Here is a 24,171-nt window from a genome sequence, read left to right as displayed (position 1 = left end):
TTCTAATATCAACTGTTCCATAGAACCTGGATGGAATATTTTCTACCCTACCAGCTTCGTATTGGCGTTTCCACACTCTTAAAGAGTGCGCGACAGTTTGGTCATATCGAGGACTAGAGTAAACACTTAAATGCAGTTTATTTTCTGACGCAAGTCGTCTTAATTTTCTATTGTTTTTTGTAAACTTTATCCTTTAGGCATTACCAGTAAAAATAATCCAGTGGATTTAAATCGGGCGTTTGAGCAGGCCAAGCTATTGAGCCCGATTTCCCAATCTAACGACGAGGGTATGTGTTATCTAAATGTGCCCTTAGCAAATGGCAATAGTGAGCAGGACAACCGTCGGGTTGAAACCACTATGTTCGCCGTAATTCCAGTGGGACATCTAATAATATTGATAACTGATTAGATAAAAACTCAATTATTGTCCGAATTAAGCGTATACGGCAGTTCCATTCAGCTGGTTGTTTCACAAACCCTTCAGTAGATGAGGGACATCACACGATGGAATTAATTTGTTTCTATTAACTTCAAAATAATCATGAGGCATATTCTTCCCTTTTTTTAAATATTTAGGTTTTGATTGTCTTCTTAAATCCTCAATGGCGCTCAAATTAACGGTGCTTTGATCGCGTACTGTGCAGTAATATTAGACCACTTTCTTGAACTTTCTTTATAATTGTTTTCAATTAAATTTAACACAAGGCATCGGTAAAGAAATAAGTGACAGGTTGCTTGTACTGTTTTCTTATGCCCCTAACAATAAAAACCAGAGCATGGTTTGCATTTTTTTTTATAACAGGAAAATCCTTTTAATTTCTCATATTATGAGTCATAATGAATTTGTAGCGTTATGAACATTTCATCAAACATCAGTGTACACAGTCTGTCTTCGGTATCTTTGGTGTCTAAATTTAAAACTGTCTTCCTCAGATTTTCAAAAATTACTTCATTAATGCCAGGGTTTAGCTTAATTTAAGTTAGCAATCACTTCAAAGACTTTGTAGAAGGCAGTACATAAATAATATTTCGATATCGAGCTGTAACTGAGAGTGACTGTACTTTCTCTTCATTTGTAAAGCGCCGTCCAGTTGTTTTCTTTTTGACTTGAAAATACTGCATTTCAGTAAACAATTTTGCAGCAGGTGTCGTACCGTTGACGATTTCCAATGGTACCAAATGGGAAATGCTAAAAAAGGTAATGGTAACTTACCATTACCTTTTTTAGCATTTCCCAGTGGCGACTTTGTCTTCTTCGCGTTTTCTAAGACGACACACCTGTCTTCTTATAGGTAGGTAATACCTAATTTAAATTCGAATGTTTTCGAAATGTCCTGCGTTGGCTTCAAATCACAAACAACATCTACGAATAAAATTTTCGCGGGCTTTTGCCATTATTTGGCGACTTGACACCGCTGCCATGGCTTTAAATTTGTCAAAACAGTAATAATACGCCTTCGTCATTCCTCCTCGGTTTCGCTCGTCCGCGAATATACTTAATTTTTTATGAATTCCATAGAAAAAAATTCAGGGGATTGAGGTCGGGTGAGCGTGTAGGCGATCGGTGAGGATCATAGCGTCCTATACTGTTTTCGCCAAACTGACGCTCTCTCACCGCTAGTACATTGGTGTGTGTACAGGGTGTGCAGGTGCTCCGTTCATTTGGAAACATACCCGCGAATAATATTCCACCGGCAATTCTTCAAGACATTCAGATATAAGGCCGTTCAGTAGGTTCAAAAAAATTAAGCAATTAAAGCGCCATTAATTACAGGACCCACCATTTTATCCCCATGAATTCCGGCCCAAACATTTATTGTAAAGCGATATTGGCGAGCCGGCTCTCTCAATACATGGAGATTGGAATGCTATCAATTCCACAAGTTTTTTTAAAATATTTTCTTATAAATGTGCTCTCATCTGTTTACAAAATATTATTTAAAATGGAAACACCTTCTTCAGTTTTCCTGAGGAGCCTGCAGTAAATTTCGCGCACTGGTCTGTCATGGGGTATTACCGCCTGTACTTTTTGGAAGGCCGCATGTTGTTTCTCTTGAGGCCGTTACGGATCGCCGTAACACTTTTTTTGAATATCCACGCAGTTTCCATAATGTTACAATTCGGATTCCTTTCGAAATGTGCCAATATTCTATGTTCCAAATTGCCGCGAATTTGTCTCGGGGATACTGCCTCATGCGTACGAGGCACCAAATCATCATAATCTCGGAACCTTTGTACCGCTTTTATGTGCGTAGATGATGGACATTTGCGTGTTGTATCATATCTCTCGATATATGTCTGTAGTGTAGCAGCAACACCATTTTTGCGACATTTAATATAGAACGATTGACATGATGTTGGAGCTAGTTACCCTGGTCGTTGGCATCCTCGGGTATATAGTATGTGTTGCAATATATGATTTAAGAGGACTGCCATGATATTGGGGCTGGTTACTAGAGATGCCACGAATAGTTGATTGGCCGAATGCCGAATACCGAATATTCGGCACGAAATACATGCTTGTCGGGGGCGCGTTCGCTGGAATAAGACAAGTAAAAACCTGTTTTCCTCGTTGCGTTGGCGCGGCAGGAGATCGATGGCTATTTGTTTCAATTCAATTGCGAGTAAATCACGTCTAGGAAAGCTTTGTCAGTATAAAATAACACTTAATTACTATTTTACTAAGAAAGTTTGTTCCATAGTTCATTTTCAATTGTTTGTTCGTCATAAGGGTTCTAAAATGACACCAGTTAATAAAAAATCGCCCATATGGGAATATTATGAGATTTGTAGTGAAAATAATAAACTGGCTCGGTGTTTGCTTTGTAGCATCAAGATCTCAAGAGGCGGAGAAGGAAAGAAAGCAAGTAAGTAAAATCTTAAGTTAATTTATTAGATTTTTTATTTTTTATTTATTTATTTATTTGTGAATAAAAATCATAATGTTACATTTAAGTTGGTGCCAACATAAACTCAGTAGAGTTTTACCGTGCACCAAGATCATCGACGACATAGTTCAGAAGTTATGAAGGTGCCTGTTATTAAATAATTACACAATAGTGAGGGTATAAGTTATAAACATTCTTATAAATGCTAACGAGCAAACACGGGTGATCGCTCTGGCCGTCCGCAGACGTAAGAAATGTTCATGGAAAGGTACTACAGGCTGTTCACAAAAATAATATATGTATTAGTAATTATTTTTAGTCGTGCATTTATTTTTCTCTGTTTTGATTTAGACCTATGATAGTTTATATTATATGTAATATATATATAATTTTTTTTGTTAAGTTTCTATGTGTTCAAAATATCGTTTTAATTTATTTTTTATGTTTTTTTGGTTTATTTGGTCCCTCAATTTAAATAGGTGTATTCACTTAATACGTTTACTTAGGTAGGTGATTAACTGGTTATGTCTTAAACTACTTACTTATAGTTGTTGTACAAGAAAGGAGATCGATTTTTTACTGCCCATGTTGTTTTGGAATAAAGTTTTATGAGTTTTTTTTCATTTATTTTTTTTCGATTACTTATATAATATTATAGACCATGAAAATAAAATAACTCATTTAATTATAATTCATTTTAGTTTTTTTTTATTTACAGCTACCACCTCTTTAAAAAACCATATTAAAACCAAACATGCTGACCAATAACCAATACGCTGCTATAATTAATGTTCCATCGACAAGTGGCAGCAACACGGGTGGTACTTCTACTTCTTCCGATTCCAACATGCCAGCAGTAACTGGAACGTCCAGATCAAAAGAGCGGCAGCTAACTCTGGAGGAAACATCAGAAAGGAAATTGCTCTGGGACATTAATGATCCGAAATCAATAAAATATCATTACTTGATTGGCGAAATGATTGCTTTAGACAACGAACCATTGTCACTTGTTGAACGAGTTGGATTCAAGAGGCTTATGGCAAACGCTTTGCCCAATTATAAAGTCCCTGGTCGCACTTACATGACCGAGAAAATTGTTCCTGATATATACAACAGAATTTTGTGCTAAAATAGAAGCCAGTATTTTACAGGCAGCAGCATTATCAGTGACTTCTGATATATGGACTTGTCAGCACAACAACGAGAGCATTCTGAGCTTCACTGCGCACTGGATATCTCCTGAGTTCATTCTGGAACAAGCCGTTTTAGCTATGAAATCATTTCCCGGATCACATTCTGGTATCAATATTGCAAAAGAACTCAATACTATTACAGAAAGATGGAATATTCCTCAATCCAAGATCCATTTACTTGTCCATGATAGTGGCTCTAATATGATAAAAGGTGTGCGGGATGCAGGATATGATTCAGGCAGGTGCTTTATTCATTCACTACAACGAGTTATAGAGGAGTAAGTACTACAGATGATAGCTGCTGCAAGACGAATTGTTACCCATTTTAATCATTCTGCCTTAGCAGAGCAGAAACTTAAATCCATTCAACAAGAACTTAACTTGCCAAACCACCAACTAGTTCAAGATGTGAACACACGCTGGAATTGTACGTATTATTTAATGGAGCGTTTATTAGAACAAAAACGTGCTGTCTCCTTATATATAACAGATCATGAAACTTTAATAAATCTGACGCATGCTCAATGGGAACTATTGGAACAATGTATCAAACTCCTCAAACCATTCGAAGAAATCACAAAAATAACCAGCTCAGGTATCTCTTGCATTTCTGAAGTGATTCCACATGCAGTAACTTTATTAAAATACCTGGGAAAAGCAGAGACAGCTGAGAAAGTACCAAATTTAGTAACAATGAGATCTTCACTGCAAGCAGAGCTTGAAAAACGATTCACCTTCGATGACAAAAACAAATATCTGGTTGCTACTTTTCTGGATCCTCGCTTCAAAACCAGTTTCCTAGGATTGGTTCAAGCAGAAAGAGCAAGACAAAAAATTCTTCTAGAAGCTCTAAAACTAAGCTGTGATGAATTTAGTAGTACCGATGACGAGTCTTCTCCACTTCGTAAGAAAAGAAACTTGAATGAAAATGATAGGAATATGGAAATACACGACAATTTCTGGAACTGCTTTGAGGAAGTCGCTACAGATAATATGTGAAATACTAATGATGAGGAGGACGTGGAGAAGAATGCTGTGGCTAACGAGTTGGATTTTTACTTGAAATTAGTTCGCCTAGATAGGAAGGCCGATCCTTACAAGTGGTGGTTAGCAAACGAAAAACAATACCTAAACATAGAGGTTATTTTCTGAGGCTGGTATCATTTACGATGAAAAGCGTAGTCGTTTGCTACCAATAAATGCTGAAAAGCTTGTTTTTATCCATCACAACTTACCACTGATCAATTTTAATTACTAAAGAGTTGTAATTTGGAAATAAATAGATAATTTTGAGTAATATAATGCGTCTTATTTTCATTGATTTGCTATTCGGTATTCGGCCGAATAATACGTATTATTCGGCCGGATACCGAATAGCTTAAAAGTGGCCGAATAGTGCCGAATACCGAATAGCTGCCGAATATTCGTGGCATCTCTACTAGTTACCCTGGTTATTAGCATTCTTGGGGGTAGTGGACTTTTTGGACAAGGCTCTGGTACTGTTTTGTCTTTTTCTTGTTCTCGCACGATACCGGACGGGTGGCTTTACTCGTTTAAATAGTTAACCGACTATATTACGAAAGTCATGGGATTCTCCGGTCAAGGCAATAAATAGCATGGACAAGTTCACGAATGAATGGTCGTGTTTGAGAATTTGTAAATCGGCGATTATTATACTCGCGTTTGCGGCAATTTTCTATGATATGGCAAAAGTTCTTACAATATCTTCGCAACTGGACACTGTAGCGGGGGTGAGCGCGGAGTCAACCGGTCCAGCACCAGCAGCGCTCTCCCCCACTCCCGACCTTAGCATCGCCACGAAGCTGGAGCTGCTGGAGCGGGTGCACGATTCATTACTGGACATCACTAAGATCGCAAATGAGATGGTTTCCGAGAAAAAATTCAAACTGAACTCGGCTGACAGAGAAGTCGTAAACGCGCGCGCGCAGCAGGTGTTGGCGGTGGTCGCCATGCTGGAGCTGCACCTTGCGGAGGCCGAGAAAGAACTACTGGTGTTCCGGCACAACTGCTCCTCAATGGAGCTTCGTCTGTCGGCATGTAACAGAGAAGACACACTTGTGGACTCGTTGGTGAGCAGAATTGGGGACCGCATACCTTGGGCCACAACATCTTCTGGGGTGACGACTGCCCCCCCCCCCCCCCTCCTTCGCCAACGTCCTACGCACAAGGAGTGCCAACGTCCCCATCCCGGCACTATCCGGCCTGGTACTGGCAGTTTACCAACTGAGGCCGGTCAAACGACGATAAAGACAAGAATCGACAGACACAAAATCGGTGATCAAGCAGGCGGTGAACCCCAAGGTAGTAGGTGTGCAGGTAGAGCGAGTGCGCAAAATAGGCAACGCGGGGATCCTCGTTCAGACCACTAGTGAGGCAAGATATAAAGAGATACTAGTGCTACACTTTTAAAAATAATAATTTTACTCCTTATAATTAAGTCTATAGGAGTTGATCACAATAATCTAACAGTGCTCCTTCATGGAGGTAATTCTGTTGAAGGTGACGACAATAGTGACCGCGGGCCCACGCCGTCTTGCCTCTGTTCCTCTTTCCTCGTATCAGTATCCATATAGCCATAGCTTTGTACAACCTGATCGCCTCGGAACGAAATAATTTGCTTTCGTGTCTCGTATTATGTCCTTCACGTTGGTGAATCCGCATTCAGCAGTAAGTCCTCGCAGCCGCGCTGCCCATTAGTGATGTGTTTCACCTTGTAGTTGTACTGACGAGTAAAACTTTTGTCGTTCACTAAACCTACACTTTTTGGGTGTAAAGTGATAATCAAGTATCTTGACTACGTCTTCATAAGGAACGTCTTGTAAATAATCCTTAGAGCCGCCATACACGGACTGCTTCAAGCAGACAGTGCCAGCATCTTTAAGCGGTCGCCGTTGCGTCATCTGCAGTTTCAATACAAAATAGTCATTCGCAATACACGAACCGCTCAAGCAGTTGCAACTGCTTCGGGCGGTTGGCCGCGCGGTGAAATTTCATCATGCGGTCAAGCAGTCGCCAGGCATACACTGACTGCTCGAGCTGTCAACTGCTCTTGCGCAGTTACCCACCCGCGCTCATTCTGCGTCACGCTCGCTTCCCGCCCGCACGCGTCGTTTGTTTATTGAGAAAAATGGACGGCAATATCGACTGTGAAGCGCTTATAAGTGCAATAAAATCACAAGAACTTATATGGAATTATAAACTTGATGACCACAGTGACAGAATAAAGAAAAATAATGCATGGGCAGCTATTTGTGAACAACTAATAGAAAACTTTAACGAAAAACCGGTGGCGGATAACAATAAAATTGGTGAGTTATTGAATGATTTTTTTATTTTGATAGCAAATAGATGATGATGATGATGATGTTGTTATAATTACTGTTATGTCATTGTCAAATAGATTTTTATATCATATTCCATTGCCAATCTAGTTTTCCTTCTTCACTCACAAAGTAATTTGCAAATTCTTCCCTGATTGTTGTTAACATAAGTCCACCTCGACGAACACTCCGAGTAGATTCTGTAATAGAGTTTGGAAGACCCTCAAATGTACCTTCGAGTTTGTGTCCATCTCGTTGCTTTACATAGTTATGCAAAACACATGCTGCTTTAGTTATATCTACTGCAAAGTCGACATCTACGTTAAGTGGTCAATGGAATATGCGCCATTTATTAGCAAATATACCAAATGTGCATTCAATATACCGTCTAGCACGTGATAATCGATAGTTGCAAGACTCTTTTTTGCTCTGGCAAATTGTTTCCTCCGTAAGGGCGCAACAAATTTTCTTGCAAGCTAAACGCTTCATCTGCTACAAATACATTAGGTAGAACAGGTCCATTTCGCGATATTGAAGAAGGTGCAGGTATATTTAATTTCTTTTCCAGTAATCTTTTGTAAAAGGTACTCTCTTCGAAAATAGTCGAGTCTGCATGCCTTCCATATGAACCTACATCCACGAAAGTAAACATGTAATTACTGTCACATACGGCCATTAGTATTATAGAAAAATATTTTTTGTAATTATAATATGCCGATCCACTTTCTGCGGGTTTTATTATTCTTATATGTTTGCCGTCCACTGATCCAAGGCAGTTCGGAAACTGTGCATTTTTTATAAACCCATTTATTATTTCTTTCCATCTGTCTTCAGTTAATGGCGCTATGCACATATCTTTCATATATATCCATATATTTCTACATACATCTCTCACTATACCACCAATTGTAGTAGCTGCAATTCTAAAGCTGTATTGCAAATCCATAAATGTTTGTCCAGTGGCTAAGTATCTGAAAAGAATAATAGCATTAGTATTATTAGGGTTAAAAATAAATATATATTAGGGGGGGGAGGGGCTCCCATACAACAGACATGAACATGATTAATTAATGTATGTATACTTCATTGTTACAGCCATGGCACTACAGAAGAAATGGAAAGTGTTAAGAGATGGGTTTAGAAGGTATGCGAAAAAAATCAAACCAAAGAGTGATTCAGCAGCCACCAAGATACGACCCTACCCATATTATGAGCAGTTATTATTTTTAAAGGTCATTGAGGCTAGACCAGAGAAATCAGATAGTTTGAAAGAAACATGTGAAGAAAGCGATCATAATAAAGAATCTGCAAAAAAAAATTTAGTACTTTAAAACGAAAACTAACTAATAAAACTGAAGACGACCTAATTGAAAAATTATATAAACGCATTGATGAAAAACCCAGTTCAAAGCTTCCAGTAGAGGATGATGACAAAATGTTCTTACTATCACTAGCTGGAGAGTTCAAAAATATTAAAGATCAATATAAATTAGATGCCAAGTCAGAAATCATCAACCTAATTAAATACTTTAAAGGAATATCACAGCATACACAGTCAAGCTATTATGGTGAAGGAATATCACAGCATACACAGTCAAGCTATTATGGTGAGAGTAGGGGATATTTTGCACCTTCAACTAATGAGCCCGTAGACACAATTATTCAATGAGCAACGTGGAACAACGTGGTTACAACTATTCAAGTTACAACAAGGGTTATCAATCGGCACCTTCTACAAGTGATCAGCTTTCACCACTAGTCTCAGCTAATGATGAGTTTTCTCAATCATCCTTTGAAGACAGTCATCCACCTTCGTCTGTTCGATCTGATGATATTATTAGTTGATATATTCAATGATTAAATAATAAATGTAGAAAGTTAACATTTGTTTTTTTACTTACCTTAGTGTTACAGCTAGCCTTTCTTCTGGAGGAATACTTTTCCTCATAATAGTATCGTCACGTTTAATTTTTTCCTTGAGTATATTACAAAGTTCATCAAAAGATGAGATTGACATTCTAAAATAATTAAAAAACTTTTCTTTGTCAAGTCTTAGTTCCAAAAACAAGTGATTAAATTCTCCTTTGGAATTTCGTGTTTCCAATATTGGATGCACCCACAATTTTCTTTTTTTACGCCGTCGTCGTCGTCGTATGAGCAAAAGCAGTAGAAGTGCTTCCTCCTCAAAATCCATGATGCTACTGATTGAAATTGCCAACTGCTCGAGCAGTTAGACTAACTGCTCGAGCTGTTATAAACGGTAGCTACAAGCTGTTGACTCTGACTGCACGAGCGGTCCGTGTATGTTGATCACTGGACTACTGCTCGAGCGGCCCGTGTATGGAGTACCTTAGGTAAGGCGAGGTCTGAAACCAGTTTGTAGGTGGCTTCCGTGAGTGCGCTCAGCAAGATTGCTCGTCTTTTTTTTCGAGTAGCAAAGATTTTTCATCCATATCATTCGCAATAAACCACTGTGATAGTCTACTTTTCATCCTTATCCGCCATCCGAAACTCGCAAGGTTTTTTTTTGGGTATTCGTCGCCACTGTAAAGTATGCAATACGGGACTTGAGAAACAAACGCTGGTAGCGCACTGATTTATAAGGCATCGACATGGGCGATACTGGCAAAAACTAAGAGAAATGCATAAATATGTAACGCGACTAAAGCGTAGATGTGTAGGTGTATACTATGCGCTACTAAAAAAAAATGTCCTATATTTTCCTTATAGTGTAGTGTAGGTGCACTATAGATAATCCACTAATTAACATGAAAATCTACACAACGTCACTTCAACTTCCTACATAGAAAATATAGACGAACACAATTTATTGCTGGCGGATGGCGTTACATGTGAATTTGTTAGAAGCTCGCCTTCTTCAAGAGGAATTCCGCAAGAACGGAGAATCGCCAGCGCGTGTTGTTTTAAAATAATCCTAAAATGAAGAAAAAGTGTCATTACTATAAAAACCTTGGACATATTAAAGCAAAGTGAAACTCTTACCATCTTAGAGGCTCTTAGTAAAGATGTGACCTACGATCAATTGGTTGAAGCGTTGGAATCGAGATATGGTGATTCTCATCTGGAACATGTATTTCGTGCTCAGTTAAAGGATCGAGACCAACGCAGCTCCGAAAACCTACAGCAGTGGGCTCTGCCAAACCAATGACCACTCGTAAACGGAAACTACAAAAATCTGAAATATTAACGAGTACGCCGATCAAGGAAGACCAAAAGCAGAAATTTGATAAAAATAAAGTTAAGAAGGTTAATAAAGGACTGAATGATAAATCAACAAAAGTTCCTGTTAAGACTGTTCCTAAGAAAACTAAGACTGACAAGAATAAGAAAAAAGCTAAACAGCCAAAGAAAATTAAAAAATTTAAGGATATTTTATGCTTTTTTTTGCGGCGAAATTTACATTGAAGATGATAATCCTATTGAAAATTGGATTCGATGTGATATTTGTCAACAATGATGTCACGAAGAATGTTTCGCATTCGATGGCACGGAAGGGTATATTTGTGATAACTGCCAATCTTAATTTTCTAATTATTTAAGTTCAAGTTATGTTTTTTTTTTCAGTTTATTAAGTTTGTTACTCTCGTTTCCAGAGTTATTAACATGAGTATTCACTTTTCCCGAGTACTGTATCCGCTTTGCCCAAGGGTCCGGGCAAAACGAATACTTTCGTACATTTTTGAATTTTATTTCCAGTTAATATTTGTTTAATTATTTAGGTTAATTGATGACAGTATTTGTAAGAGCAATTAATAAAGGCCGATTTGTACTAGTTATTTTGTTTTTATACCTTATACCTTTTCTGCTAATCTTAAATATCTTAAGGTATCCACTTTGCCCGGCCTTCCCCTACATGCGGCCGGGTATAAAAGAAGCGCGCGCGGCCGCGTACGAGTCAACGCGACCGAGAGCGATAACTGCGAGTGATATCGAAGCGAATACAGTGAATTGTGTGGCGCGGTGTTTGTGATTAAGTGATTTAGTGTTACAGTAGTTCACGTGCTGTTGTGTTTGTGTTAGTGAAGTGTGGTTTTATTTTAAAGTCTCATCGGTATTTACATATTCAATTCTTATAACATTCTTTTCAACCATATCTTTAAGAAAATGTACTTGTTTAGGGGGTGCTCTGGTGTAGTGTGTGTGCTAAGAGTCCGGGTTCACACAATAAAGACACTCTTTCACATGAAACCAATATTTATTATTAGCACTAGTAACACTACAGTCCACGGGGGGTAATCTTCATACAAGGTTTACGTGGGTTTTATTATCTGTGCTCAACTATAATGCGTGACAGTTTCTTCCCCTCCTCCCTTCATACTTCTCGCCATTTTCGTCCACCGTCGCATGGGCAACCATGTTGTTTTTTGTGATCTGTCAAATCTCAATAATTATCTGTCAAACGTCATTACAGTTTTAAAGTTAGTCAAGTGAAGTTTTGCGTTGATTAAATTCCGTAACTTATCCTCCCAGTTTTTGAACCTGCAATCGTGTTTTGAAACAATGTTTAATCATTGTTGCGTTGAGTACTGTGATAGTAAACGAAAGGACATCAACCTTTATAGGTTTCCAAAAAGTGAAATAATGTCCCAAAAGTGGTTGGAATGTATTAATTCGGATTCATTGCGAACCTTGAACACTCAAGATCTTCGCAAGCAGTATGTGTGTCGAAAACATTTTGTAAAAACATTTTTTACCTCGTCGGGTCAGAGATCTCGTCTACGTAGCGATGCATATCCAACGATATTCAATCATGGGACTACAATGATAATACCTGATGAAGCCAGTAAGTAGCAAATTTGTGTGATTATTTATTTGAAATTTTCTACTTAAAAACTCTTCAGTTTTAAATGCTTTGGACTTGAATAATAACTAAGTACTTAAGCCATAAATATATTCTATTGATGCGGCCTTATACTTGTAAGCTTCTATGTTAATAACACTTGAATCAGATCAGATAAATTATGATTAAATATCTGAAAGTTTAAAATTACACCTTATCCTTCTAGATAATGTCAATGATGAGCATAATTATATGAAAAAAAGAAGGCACATGGATCATACCTATTGTAAACCACATGTAGCAGAGAAACGAAGAAGAATTGGAGGTGGTAAGTTACTTCACACAAAATTAGAATCACATTTGTAAATAACAGAGTAGCAAACAATCAATTTGAATCACAATGATAATCACTACTGCAATGATATTATCTATATTCACCCAAAATATCAAAAATTATTAAGGTACTGCCGGTGTTAGGAAAAGGGAATAGGGATAAGGCAAAGAAAGAGGTTGTTTACTTCAATGAATCTGTAAGCAAAGGTGGACATCATGGCTCTATGAATTATAGTAGTAGGTATTTAATCTGAACAAAGTTTACTGTGAAATTTGTATTTTTTTATTTAGTTAGTATATTTGTATTCTATGTACTAATGTCTAAATATCGTTTTTTAGAAATGTGTACCATGCCATCTGCATCTTATATAGAAAAAGTAACTATTGGGAAACCAACTGGTAAGAATGCTTTCAAATAATTTTTGATGCAATTGATTGTAAATTTAGTCAGCAATAATTAATGTAAATTTATACAATTTCAGTTTCATCCATCCACTCTGTATTGAAACCACGAAGGCATGCTCTTTTGATCAAAAAAAGACACACACCTTTGACTTTAAAAATATCAAGGGAATATAATTTGTCCAAAAATGAAGATAATTTTAAGAAACGGGCTAAAAGAGCCATCAAGTTTTCAAGACATTTAAGTATAATTAAATGCTTAGAAAAACTTAATCCATTGGCACAAAAGTTTTTATGGATGCAGATAAATCTATGTAAAAAAAAAGCCAGAGGACGTCGATTCACTGATGATGAAAAGTTATTAGCTATGTCTATTATGAAGAAAATCCAAAGTGCTATAAATTTCTGCAAAAAATATTTATTTTACCATCAAAATATACATTAAATAAAATGATCACAAATTTAAATGTTGAAGCTGGCATAAATGAACAAAATTTTGAAGCTGTATAGCAAGAGGTAATATATATTTAATTTTTTAATTTTGCAGACATAATATTTTTAAAATACACATGGCAAATAAAAAATTTACTATTTTGGAGTACAGAAGGATGCTTTATATCAGTCGCAAAATGTCCAACGTCCTAATCTAATATAAGAAAATAAATTCATATTTTTGATATTCATTTTCATATTTTCAGGTAAATACATGGGATGAAAAAAGAAAGTTTTGTTCAATTATATTTGATGAAATATCATTAGAACCAGCATTAATATATGATAAACATAAAGATGTTATAAATGGATTTGTGCATGTTAATGAAAAAAAAAGTGAATTTGCTGACCATGCTCTAGTGTTCATGCTGCGGGGAGCAATTCATAAGTGGCAACAACCTGTTGCCTTTTATTTCTGTAAAGGAGCAACCTCTGCTGGCTGCTTAAAAAATATTCTAAAAGAAATGGTAACTGCTGTTATTGACACTGGACTTTTACCTATCACTTTAGTATGTGATCAGGGAAGTAATTTCCAGTCTGCTCTAAAAAGCCTCCAACAAGATGTCTATAGGGAACAACTCAGAATAGGTGAAAAGATTGGTAAGTTAGAATAGACATTTCATTTTAAATATTAAGTTATAAAAACCTAGAATATTGCTGAATATATATTTAAACATATTTCTCTAGAAAAAAAATTGTAAACAAAAATATACATAATGAAATTAATAATTTTATAATAAAATTGAGCAATATTATTATTCTTGATATGGGATAAATTATAACAATATAACAATTTGGTTACATACAGATATAACTATTTATTATTAATTTTAAATATTATGTTTATAACTTTCAGCACTATTGTATAATTGTAACACATAATAATATAATTTAATTTTCAGATAATGTGATAATAATCAATGGGCACAGACTAAGCGTAATATATGACCCACCGCACCTATTGAAAGGTATAAGAAATAATTTTTTAAAAAAAAACATAGAATTGAATGGAAACATTTCAACATGGAAAGACATAATTGAAGTTTATAAAACTGATTGCCATCATGCCGAAATGAGGTTGTTACATAAATTGAATGATGAACATGTCATTCCAGAAAAAATTAAAAAGATGAAGGTATGAATATGTTTTACTTTATTATTCAATGACTTTCATTTTATCACGTTGTGTCCTATCATGCAACTAATTATTGCTCCCTCTAATTCAATGAACACCAAAATAGTGGTATCATCTCAGTTTAGCTGATGCATTACTACTGTCTGTGGAATAGCTTTGCATCTTCAAGTTATGTAGAGAATTCTTTGATGTAGAAATGAGTAAACTTTTATGTACTTGGGATCTTGGGATTTAAAAAAAAAACAAATCTAATCATAATAATATAAGCAAACTAATTGGTTGTATTTTTATCAGCAAATTAGCATATTTATAATGAATAGCATTGGTTCCATCACACTTTTCTAAGGCATTTAGCCAAATGTTTTCCTATTTGTACTTTACCTTACCTTACCTTACCACCAATTGATACGGGACTATGGAAACAGACTTGTGTATATTATATTGTTAGATATCTTCAGCTTATAGCTAAATATTATTTTAATTTCAGGTAAAAAATGCTACTAGAGTATTTAGCAAGACAATGGCAGCTACTTTATCATATTCTGCTCAGTTTTGTAAGTATATGATATTACCTATATTCAGAATTTGAAAATAAGTATTTAGTGGCTAATATTTTCCTAATATGCTTTTAAGAATGATTAATCTGTTCCTCTCAACTATAACCCCCTAAGACAACATTCACTTATAGTATAATAATATAAGGCCAACAAGCCTAATTATTTATTTATTTAATATTATTATTAAATATAAGTAATATATAAGTACACGGTTATTTAATTAATCTGAATGATTTACTAATTTTCTTTTATTTCTAGCTCATTATGCTGACGGAAAAACTGTCAGCACTACGTTAAAAAATACAGCAGACATAATTTCATTTATGGATGATCTATTTGACTCCGTGAACGGCGCAAATACGAAAAATAGGGGCAAACCACTTCGACAAGCGGTAACAGATAAATCGCCCCACATTGCATTTTGGCAAGAAGCTATAAAAAAAATTTAAAATTTGTTGATAATTGTAGGTAAAAAAGTGTCTGCCTTCATTGAAAAATTGGGTCACTACCCTTAAAAGTTATCAGAGAGTGTGGCAATATTTAAAAAGTAAAAATTAATATTATGCGCCCGCGATACTTTAACTCTGATCCCATTGAAAACTTTTTTGGACAGGTGCGAGCGTATAACTTTCCAAATAATAATTTAAATTGTCACACTTTCAAAAGCACCTTTAAGTCACTCTTAATCACAAGGTTTATAAAATTTCACTCTGAGACATTTAATTGTGAAGAGGATTCAGGTGAACAATTATTAAAAGTAAAATCGTTATTTAATATTATGAACAACACTAAAAAAAATAATATTGTAAATATAGATTCACCTGAATCCTCTGGGTCTCAGAATACATCAGAAAATATTATAACATCAGAAAAGTTAGAAAGAATTAATGTTCACTCACGTGCATTTACTACTGGGTGGGTTGTAAGAAAAATTCTAAAAAAAATTGATTGTAAAAAGTGTAAAGATAATTTGACTTGCAAGGAATCCAATTATGAAACTAATTCCATTAATAATTGGATTTCTTGCAAGGAATTTAAAAATATGAAGAATCCTCTAAAATTGACCTACCCATCGGAGTATGCCGTGAGGTTTTTTAAAAATATCACTGTAGAGTCGATTAAGTATTTAGAAACCAATAGTCCGGTCAATTTAGACCAAAAAATGAGAGTGAAGTTACATAAAGTCCCAACAAGCTGAATTTCAGTGAAATTGTTCAAAATATAATTATAAACAATGTCTAGAAGTTCCCCATCATTCCCCTGTAAGGAAAAAATTTAATTCAAGGTCAAAGGTCAAAAATGAGTTTTTCGCGATTTTCAGCAAAACGGTAAGTTTTATCATAAAAGTACTTCAGACACAAATTGTAGATCATAAAATTATCTATAAAAAATGTATCAATACTTTTTTTCTTACGAGCCACCGTTTGTGAGATATAACGATTCAAAAGTTATAAAAGTTGTTATCGTCATAATATGCATGAGTACGCCACGGATATACATCTAGAGTTGTAATATTTTATATAATATATATATATATATATATATATATATATATATATATATATATATATATATATATATATTAAATGTTTAAATATTTTTCTATCGGTCATTGTAACTTATACTTACAATATAAAATATACATAAGTTTTAACTACAAGAATATCAGGTAAAATGAAACCCAGTCCCTTAATCTTTAAGCCAGTGTAACTTCGAGACATCTGTCTTTTGTTCTATTGTGTGCGTGGCTAGGGTCTTATACCTGCTATAATAAATGAAATACTGTTAGTCTTGAGCGTCACTCTGTAGTGAAAACACGTGTTTATCCAAACCTATATTGTGCTGTTTTGAGTTTTATATTAAAAATGTCTGAATATTGTTTTATTTGTGCTAAACTTTTAACTGAAAGTGAAGTTGTTACTGTTGAACGTGGTATGAAGACATTAATTAATGCAAGTATCGAAAGAGCTGATGATTTTTCGGAATATCTCAAAAATCAGAAATCTGTGACAATACATGAAAATTGCCGTAAAAATTATACTCGAAAGTCTTCTATTGCTGCAGCTAATAAAAGACAACGTGAAGAACAAGAAGCCAGTACATCCACAGCAAGTCCTCCTCGTACTAGATCACGTATCAGTGAATCAGCTTTTGTTTCAAAGAACTATGCTTATTTTGTGGCGAGAAATTAAATGAAGAGAGTGAAAGAAGAAAATCCTCAGATTTTCGGCGTCGAATCAGCCAAGTAAGTACACTTCAATTTAAAGATTCAATTCTGGAAACAGCTCGGGCTCGTGACGATGCTTTAGCAAAAGCTGTTCTTGCTCGAGTCGAATTTGAATATGATTTAGTTGCTGCTGAAGCTAAGTATCATCGAGATTGCTATGCTAATTTTTAAAACCTTCCACTGGAGCTAAAATGGGTCGTCCTAAAGACGAAGCTATGAATTTGGCAATGGAGGAAATATTTACTTACATTGAAAATAGCGATGACTGTCAGTTCACTTTGAACGAATTACAAAAGGTTTGCAAAACTACGACTCTAGATAACAGAACGATTAAGCTACGACTAAAAGTAAAATATGGTGATAAACTTATTATCACTGAGAAATCGGGAGCATCAACATTCATATGCTTAGTGGATAATCATCATGATATTTTGAATCAAGCCTGGTACGAAAGAAAAAAATGAATAAAACAGAAGAACGATTGAGAGTCCTAGACGCAGCTGCAGCTATTATTCGCGAAGATATTCAAACCGCAGTATTTGATAATTCTAACTACCCTCCACCAAGTCGCATGTTTGAAGATTTAAATAATGAAATCCCAGAATCATTGACATTTCTTGTGGAACGAGTGATTTTAAAAAATAAACGATAAAATTTAGATCATTTAAAATTAATATGCACAAATATTTGCCATTGTATCATGACTGCTGTTCGACCAAGGTCTTTTAAATCTAAATTACAATTAGGCCTCGCAGTTTTTTTTCATCGAAGGTTCGGGTCTAAACGTCTTATACAAATCTTTTCGGCTTTTGGTTTATGTGCTTCTTATAATGATACAATAATGTACGAGGCAGCAGCAGTTTTCCATCGTCCTCCTCATGTCCTACCACCAGAAAGTGGCACTCTTATTCAATACGTTGCAGATAATGCTGATATTAATGTAAATACGCTAGACGGCAATAACACGCTCCACATAATGGGTATTATTCAAATTGTTACTCCAAAACATTCAGTTTTACTAGAAGAACCTATGCCACGAATAAAAGAAACTCTTTCAGCAAATGATTTCAAGGCAAAAGCTCATGTGCCGATACAGACTTATACAAATGACGGTGTAGTAGGCTACAGTAAAATAAATGTTAAAGATTTTGTTTATGGAACTGAAACAGTATCGTTGCTCAAAAAAGTTGATGTAGTATGGTTTTATGGAAAATGGAAAAATGAGTCTTTACCCGGTTGGAATGGTTTTATTGAACGTTTAACAAATAATCATACGAATTATTCTAAATCTCAAATTTCATTTTACCATTTATTCACCAACCAGCCAGTAACTATAATACTATCTATACGACTTTACTTTGTGCATTAGAGAATGCAAAACGGTATGGCCACACTGTATGCATCGTGACTTTCGACCAGCCCCTGTATGCTAAAGCTCGAGAAATTGTATCAGCCGCACCTCAGGGCTCTGAATTATCAAAAATCATCATCAGACTTGGAGGATTTCATTTACTGATGTCTTTTATGGGAGCAATTGGTCATATTATGCAAGGAAGCGGCATGAAAGAAGTACTAGCAGAGATCTATGCGTCAAAATCATTAGAAAAAAATGCTGAATGGTCATGCTTACGCAAGAGCTGTTCGAGCTCATACACTACTTCAGCTTACTTTGGCAATTATAATATTAAAAGAAGTTGAAATGAATGACATAATGGATGCAGATCTAATCGTAAATATCGAGCATATATTAGGTAATACTCTTTCATACAATGATATTGAAAATGACGATGAAGTATCTGGAGCTTTACTTGATAAATTTAATCAAAAATTAAAAGAATATGAGGAACGAGGACCAACTGCAAAACTTTGGATTCAATATTTTTGTATGGTTTCCATTGCTAAAGAATTCCTAAGAGCTGAGCGTATGGGGGATTGGAAAGCTCATTTAAACTGCGTCAAAGAAATGCTTCCTTATTTTCACGCGTCTGGACATTTTCCTTATGCTAAATCTGCACACCTTTACTTGCAGGATATGGAACAATTACAGAATTTGATTGATCCTGAAGTTTACGAAAAGTTTTCAGGAGGATTTTTACAGTTAGACGTTCAGACAAATTAAGTTGTGGAACTTCAACGGACATGGTAATCGAGCAGTCTATGATGAAAGCTATGAAGACAGATGGAGGTATTGCTCGAGGGAGAAGTACAAAAGAGAGCGTCATCAGTAAATGGGTTTATAGTATGCATGCTATGAATACAGTTTGTGACAAATTAGAAGATATCGCTAATGTTAGGATGGATACGACCGAGCAGCATGTTGATGCAAGTGATTCACGAGTAAAAAGATGCTAGAGACATACGAAGACTTTTAGAGTGGTTCTCAACGCATGATCCTTTTCCAGAGGTTAACAAAATTGTTTCTATTGCGAGTGGTGTCGTTGGTGACGATAAAATTAATTGTTATAAAGCTCGTGAAGTTGGACTTGCTTCTATGGCAAAAATGACAGGACTGACATTCAATAATATTAAATTAAAACACGCTGATAAAGTTGTTCCTCTCTTAACTATGACTAGTTCCATAAAAGTTCATGAAGAAAAAGTACCTATTGACCCTGTATTATTGTTCCAACGCATGAGTATTACTGCAGCATTTCAAGATGAAATTGAAAAATATTTTGAATATGAATTAGCTCCCTACCCTTTATCGTTATTTGATGACATCGGGATGCGTAAAACACAGAAATCTACCATTTACGATTGTTTTGAAAAAGTAAATATTGATATTAACAACACTAATGCGACATACATCATTGACGGAGGATACTTACTACACCGCGTTGTGTGGGATAGCGAAGAAACATTCAACGTTATCTTAGATAAATACGTTCAATATGTACGTAGACATTTTGGTTCCAGAGTTACTGTCGTATTTGATGGCTATGATGATTGCACGAGAAATATCAAAGCTGCAGAACAACGTCGTCGAACTTTAGCAACATCTTCATCTTCTGATATTTTATTTGATGAACTTATGACAGTCCCAACCAGTCAACAGAAATTTCTTACAAATACCCACAACAAGTCTCGGTTCATTTCAATGTTGAAAGAAAAGTTTACGGCTGAAAATATATTGGTAAAACAAGCTAATAATGATGCTGATGTATTGATTATTGAAACAGCAATAGAGCAATTCAATTTGACAAATACAACTATTGTTGTTGGTGAAGATGTTGACTTACTTGTATTACTCACTGCTCGAACGCCAACTGAAAAAACTATTTTTTTCTTAAAACCAGGAAAAGCTCAGCATCAATCAGATATATATTCATCAAAAGTTTATTTACTTTAGTAAAGTGTAAAGATCATGTACTATTTTTACACGCAATAACTGGCTGTGATACGACATCTGCATTTTACAGGAGGGGTAAAACAGCAGTTTTCAAAATGTTTGAAAAACAAGATTTAATTCAATGTGCTGAAGTTTTTAAAAAAAAGTAATTCAACTCAACAAGAAGTTATTACCAACGGCATCCGCTTTCTTCTTTCTATGTACCGAGCTCCTAAAAAAACTACCTGTTTAGATAAGCATCGATATGCATGTTTCGTTAAAAATACTAAAAATAAAAACAAGTTCAATTAGCTTGTCTTCCTCCAACCTCAGTTGCTGCTCACCAACATCTTTTTCGAGTATATTACCAAGTTCAAGTGTGGCTTGGTTATCAGCTAGACCCTACAGACTGGGGTTGGAAGTTGGTCAACAATATATTAGAGCCAGTTCAAACTTTACTTCCACCTGCGCCGGAAAAACTGCTGAACACTATTTTTTGCAACTGCAAAAAGGGATGCAGTGCTAAATGTGGTTGCAAAAAAGTCGGACTGTCTTGTTCTTTGGCATGCACAAATTGTCAAGGCCGGTCGTGCTCTAATATTGAATCACAAACAATGGAGGATTCGTTTGACTCCGACGAAGTATCATGCGATACATCGCTATTGACGCAATTTACTTGCATCCAAAATGAAGATGAAGAAGAAGCAGGAGAAGAAGAACAAGAAGAAGATCAAGAAGAAGAACAAGAATTTGAAACTTACGAATAAGACGAATAAACTTCAACACTTTTTTCATTTACATCGCTTTTATCTTTCCCAATCTTTGAAAATTTCCGTTATTTTGCAAAAGTTTTACATTAAACAGGATCACAACTTACCCGAGGAGTAGCCCTACTGGGGAAACCACGTTAAAAAAAACGCGCTAAGTACACTACCTCATAGGTGGCGTGGAAACGTGTGCATATTATGATAACAACTTTTATAACTTTTTGAATCGTTATATCTCAGAAACGGTGGCTCGTAAGAAAAAAAGTATTGATACATTTTTTATAGATAATTTTATGATCTACAATTTTTGTTTGAGGCACTTTTATGATAAAACTTACCGTTTTGCTAAAAATCGCGAAAAACTCATTTTTTTGACCTTTGACCTTGAATTAAATTTTTTCCTTACAGGGGAATGATGGGGAACTTCTAGACATTGTTTATAATTATGTTTTGAACAACTTCACAGAAATTCAGCTTGTTGGGACTTTATGTAACTTCGAATGTCTAAATTGACCGGACTACAAACCACATGTGGAAAAAGTATAGAAAGTTTAAAAAATATTATAAAGTCAAAGTATGTATTTGAATCGCTAGAGTGTCATATACACAAAGAAAAGGTGTTAGAATATTTTCTTGATTTAACTTTGCGATTAACAGTGTTTAATTGGTGCAATACAATTAATGAAATTTTAAAAGGCACGGATATTTTTCGCCAGCAAAATAAAAAATTGCCTAATATGCAAATGAAAGCATATAATAAATATTTAACAAGATTAAGAAATAAATCTCGTCAAAAATAAACATTTGTTTTCTTCTACGACCTTTAAAAATTATTACAATAAAAAGAAGAGATATAAATAAAAGTACCTACTGCTAGGTTATTTTTTTGGCTGAATCTACAAGTCACCTGTGCCATGTTATTAATGATTATTTAAAAAAAGTTGTCCTTAAATTTGTGGTCTTTGCCATCTTTGAATTGAAAATTTAAAAAATAAATAAAGCTGTCATTTTCTTTAAATTACGTTCAAATCGTTCTATACGTACTCTATGGGAGTGCCCTGTCTGATGCGTAGCATCTATAATAGTAGTCTGTGCTACAGTCTACAGTTTATAATTACTAAGAAGTTACACTTGTTTACCTCTATACCTTACTCGCTCTGATGCACTTATACGCACTGTTATTCCTTCACTACTCGCTCTGATTTACATGGTTGCTTTGAATTCCCGAACTGACGAGGCAAGATTCCCCAACCCTTATACATATGGGTCGGAGAATCTTGACATCGCGATGTACAAAATTAAAGAAATTGTACAGCGCCATCTATTGCCCTAATTTATAACTACTGTACGTCATTACTTATTACAACGCCATCTTTTAGTTTTCGATGGTTTAAATTGTCTATTTTATTAATTGATCTTTGAACAGTACTCTAATATCTATGTGTTTAGTTCTTTTTGAGTTTTCATAACTTTTAGACATAAAAATGGCTCCGACATTATCAACAAATAAAATAGAATCAATCTTGTAGTTTAGATGTTGACTAAGCCCTTTAAGATTTACCAATTCTTGAGCTGTAGCTGCAGCAGCAATGTACTCTGATTCAGCTGTTGAGAGAGCTACACAGGATTGTTTCTTTGAGAACCAGGCTATGGGGTTTACTCCATGTAAAATCAATCCACCGCTTACACTCTTTTTGTCATTTCGATCACCAGCCCAATCAGCATCTGAGAATCCATACAAGTTTTTATCAGTAGTCTTTTTAAATATAAGTCCTTTATCTTTTGTTTATTTAAGGTAGCGCATAACTCTCTTACTAGCTTTCCACAGTTGTTCATTCGGTTTGTCTAGATATCTACTAAGATAAGATACTACAAATGTTAAATCTGGCCATGAAGTAACAGTTAAATAAATCAAACTTCCAAGTAGTTCACGGTAAGGTACATCTAATTTTTCTTCTTTGTCATTAACCTCTATATTATAGTTTATTTCCATAGGTGTTTTCATGCCTTTGCATTCATACATATTATGTTTCTTTAATATCTTCTCTATCCTATTAGTTTGTTTCACAGTTATAGTATCCTCATTTCTTTCTATTTCCATTCCTAAAAATCTTTTTAGGAATGGAAAATAAATCTCCTAGATTCTTTGCATTAAATTTCTTTTCCAGAGCTTTCACAATAACATCTCTATTTCCTAAAATTAAGATATCATCTACATATATTAACATCCAACAATCATCTTTGTAGTACATACAATAATCATATTCTGAGCGTTGAAATCCATTATTCTTTGCAAATTCATTTATTGTTTCATTCCAATATTTAGGCGATTCTGTCAAACCATATAAAGCTCTTCTTAGCTTTAGTACTGTATTAGATTCCTGACTTTTAGTCCTTGAGGTACTTTAATGTAAACATCAGATTTTAATTTTCCATTCAAGAAAGCTGTTGGAATATCAAGTTGAATAATTTTTAAATCTTCTTGTATTGCTTTAGATAAAAACATTCTTATTGTAGAGTGTCTAGCAACAGGTGCATAGTTGCTTTGGAAAGTATCTTCTTTCTTTTGTTGGAAACCTCTAACAACTAATCTCGCTTTCTTTGTACCATCTTCTTTTTCTTTAAAAATCCATTTTGTATCTATTGCTTTCTTTCCGGCAGGTAGTTTATTTTCTTCCCAGGTTTCTAGTTTTCAAGTGCATTTAAT

At 35.1% G+C, this 24,171-nt stretch overlaps 1 protein-coding gene, 1 long non-coding RNA gene and 1 pseudogene across 2 annotated transcripts; all 3 read left to right on the top strand.

The window, feature by feature from the left end:
* Nucleotides 1-7,478: 7,478 nt before the first annotated feature.
* LOC119193819 lies at nt 7,479-14,094 on the top strand. Its single transcript, XR_005114064.1, has 5 exons — nt 7,479-12,226; nt 12,450-12,551; nt 12,896-12,955; nt 13,039-13,474; nt 13,657-14,094. It is a non-coding gene; the product is annotated as an uncharacterized LOC119193819 (long non-coding RNA).
* A 132-nt stretch (nt 14,095-14,226) lies between these two features.
* Nucleotides 14,227-15,591, top strand: LOC115454781. The gene is made up of 3 exons (XM_037436302.1): nt 14,227-14,585; nt 15,073-15,139; nt 15,401-15,591. Exons 1-3 carry the CDS (start codon nt 14,523-14,525, stop codon nt 15,589-15,591), a joined length of 321 nt encoding a protein of 106 aa, XP_037292199.1. The 5' UTR covers nt 14,227-14,522.
* Nucleotides 15,592-20,901: 5,310 nt separating this feature from the next.
* Nucleotides 20,902-21,483, top strand: LOC119193862 (annotated as a pseudogene).
* Nucleotides 21,484-24,171: the final 2,688 nt, after the last annotated feature.

The sequence above is a fragment of the Manduca sexta genome, chromosome 7 (assembly GCF_014839805.1).
Source record: "Manduca sexta isolate Smith_Timp_Sample1 chromosome 7, JHU_Msex_v1.0, whole genome shotgun sequence".
Lineage (NCBI taxonomy): Eukaryota > Metazoa > Arthropoda > Insecta > Lepidoptera > Sphingidae > Manduca > Manduca sexta.
The sequence above is the reverse complement of the archived record's forward strand: the minus strand, read 5'-3'. Positions and strand labels throughout refer to the sequence as shown.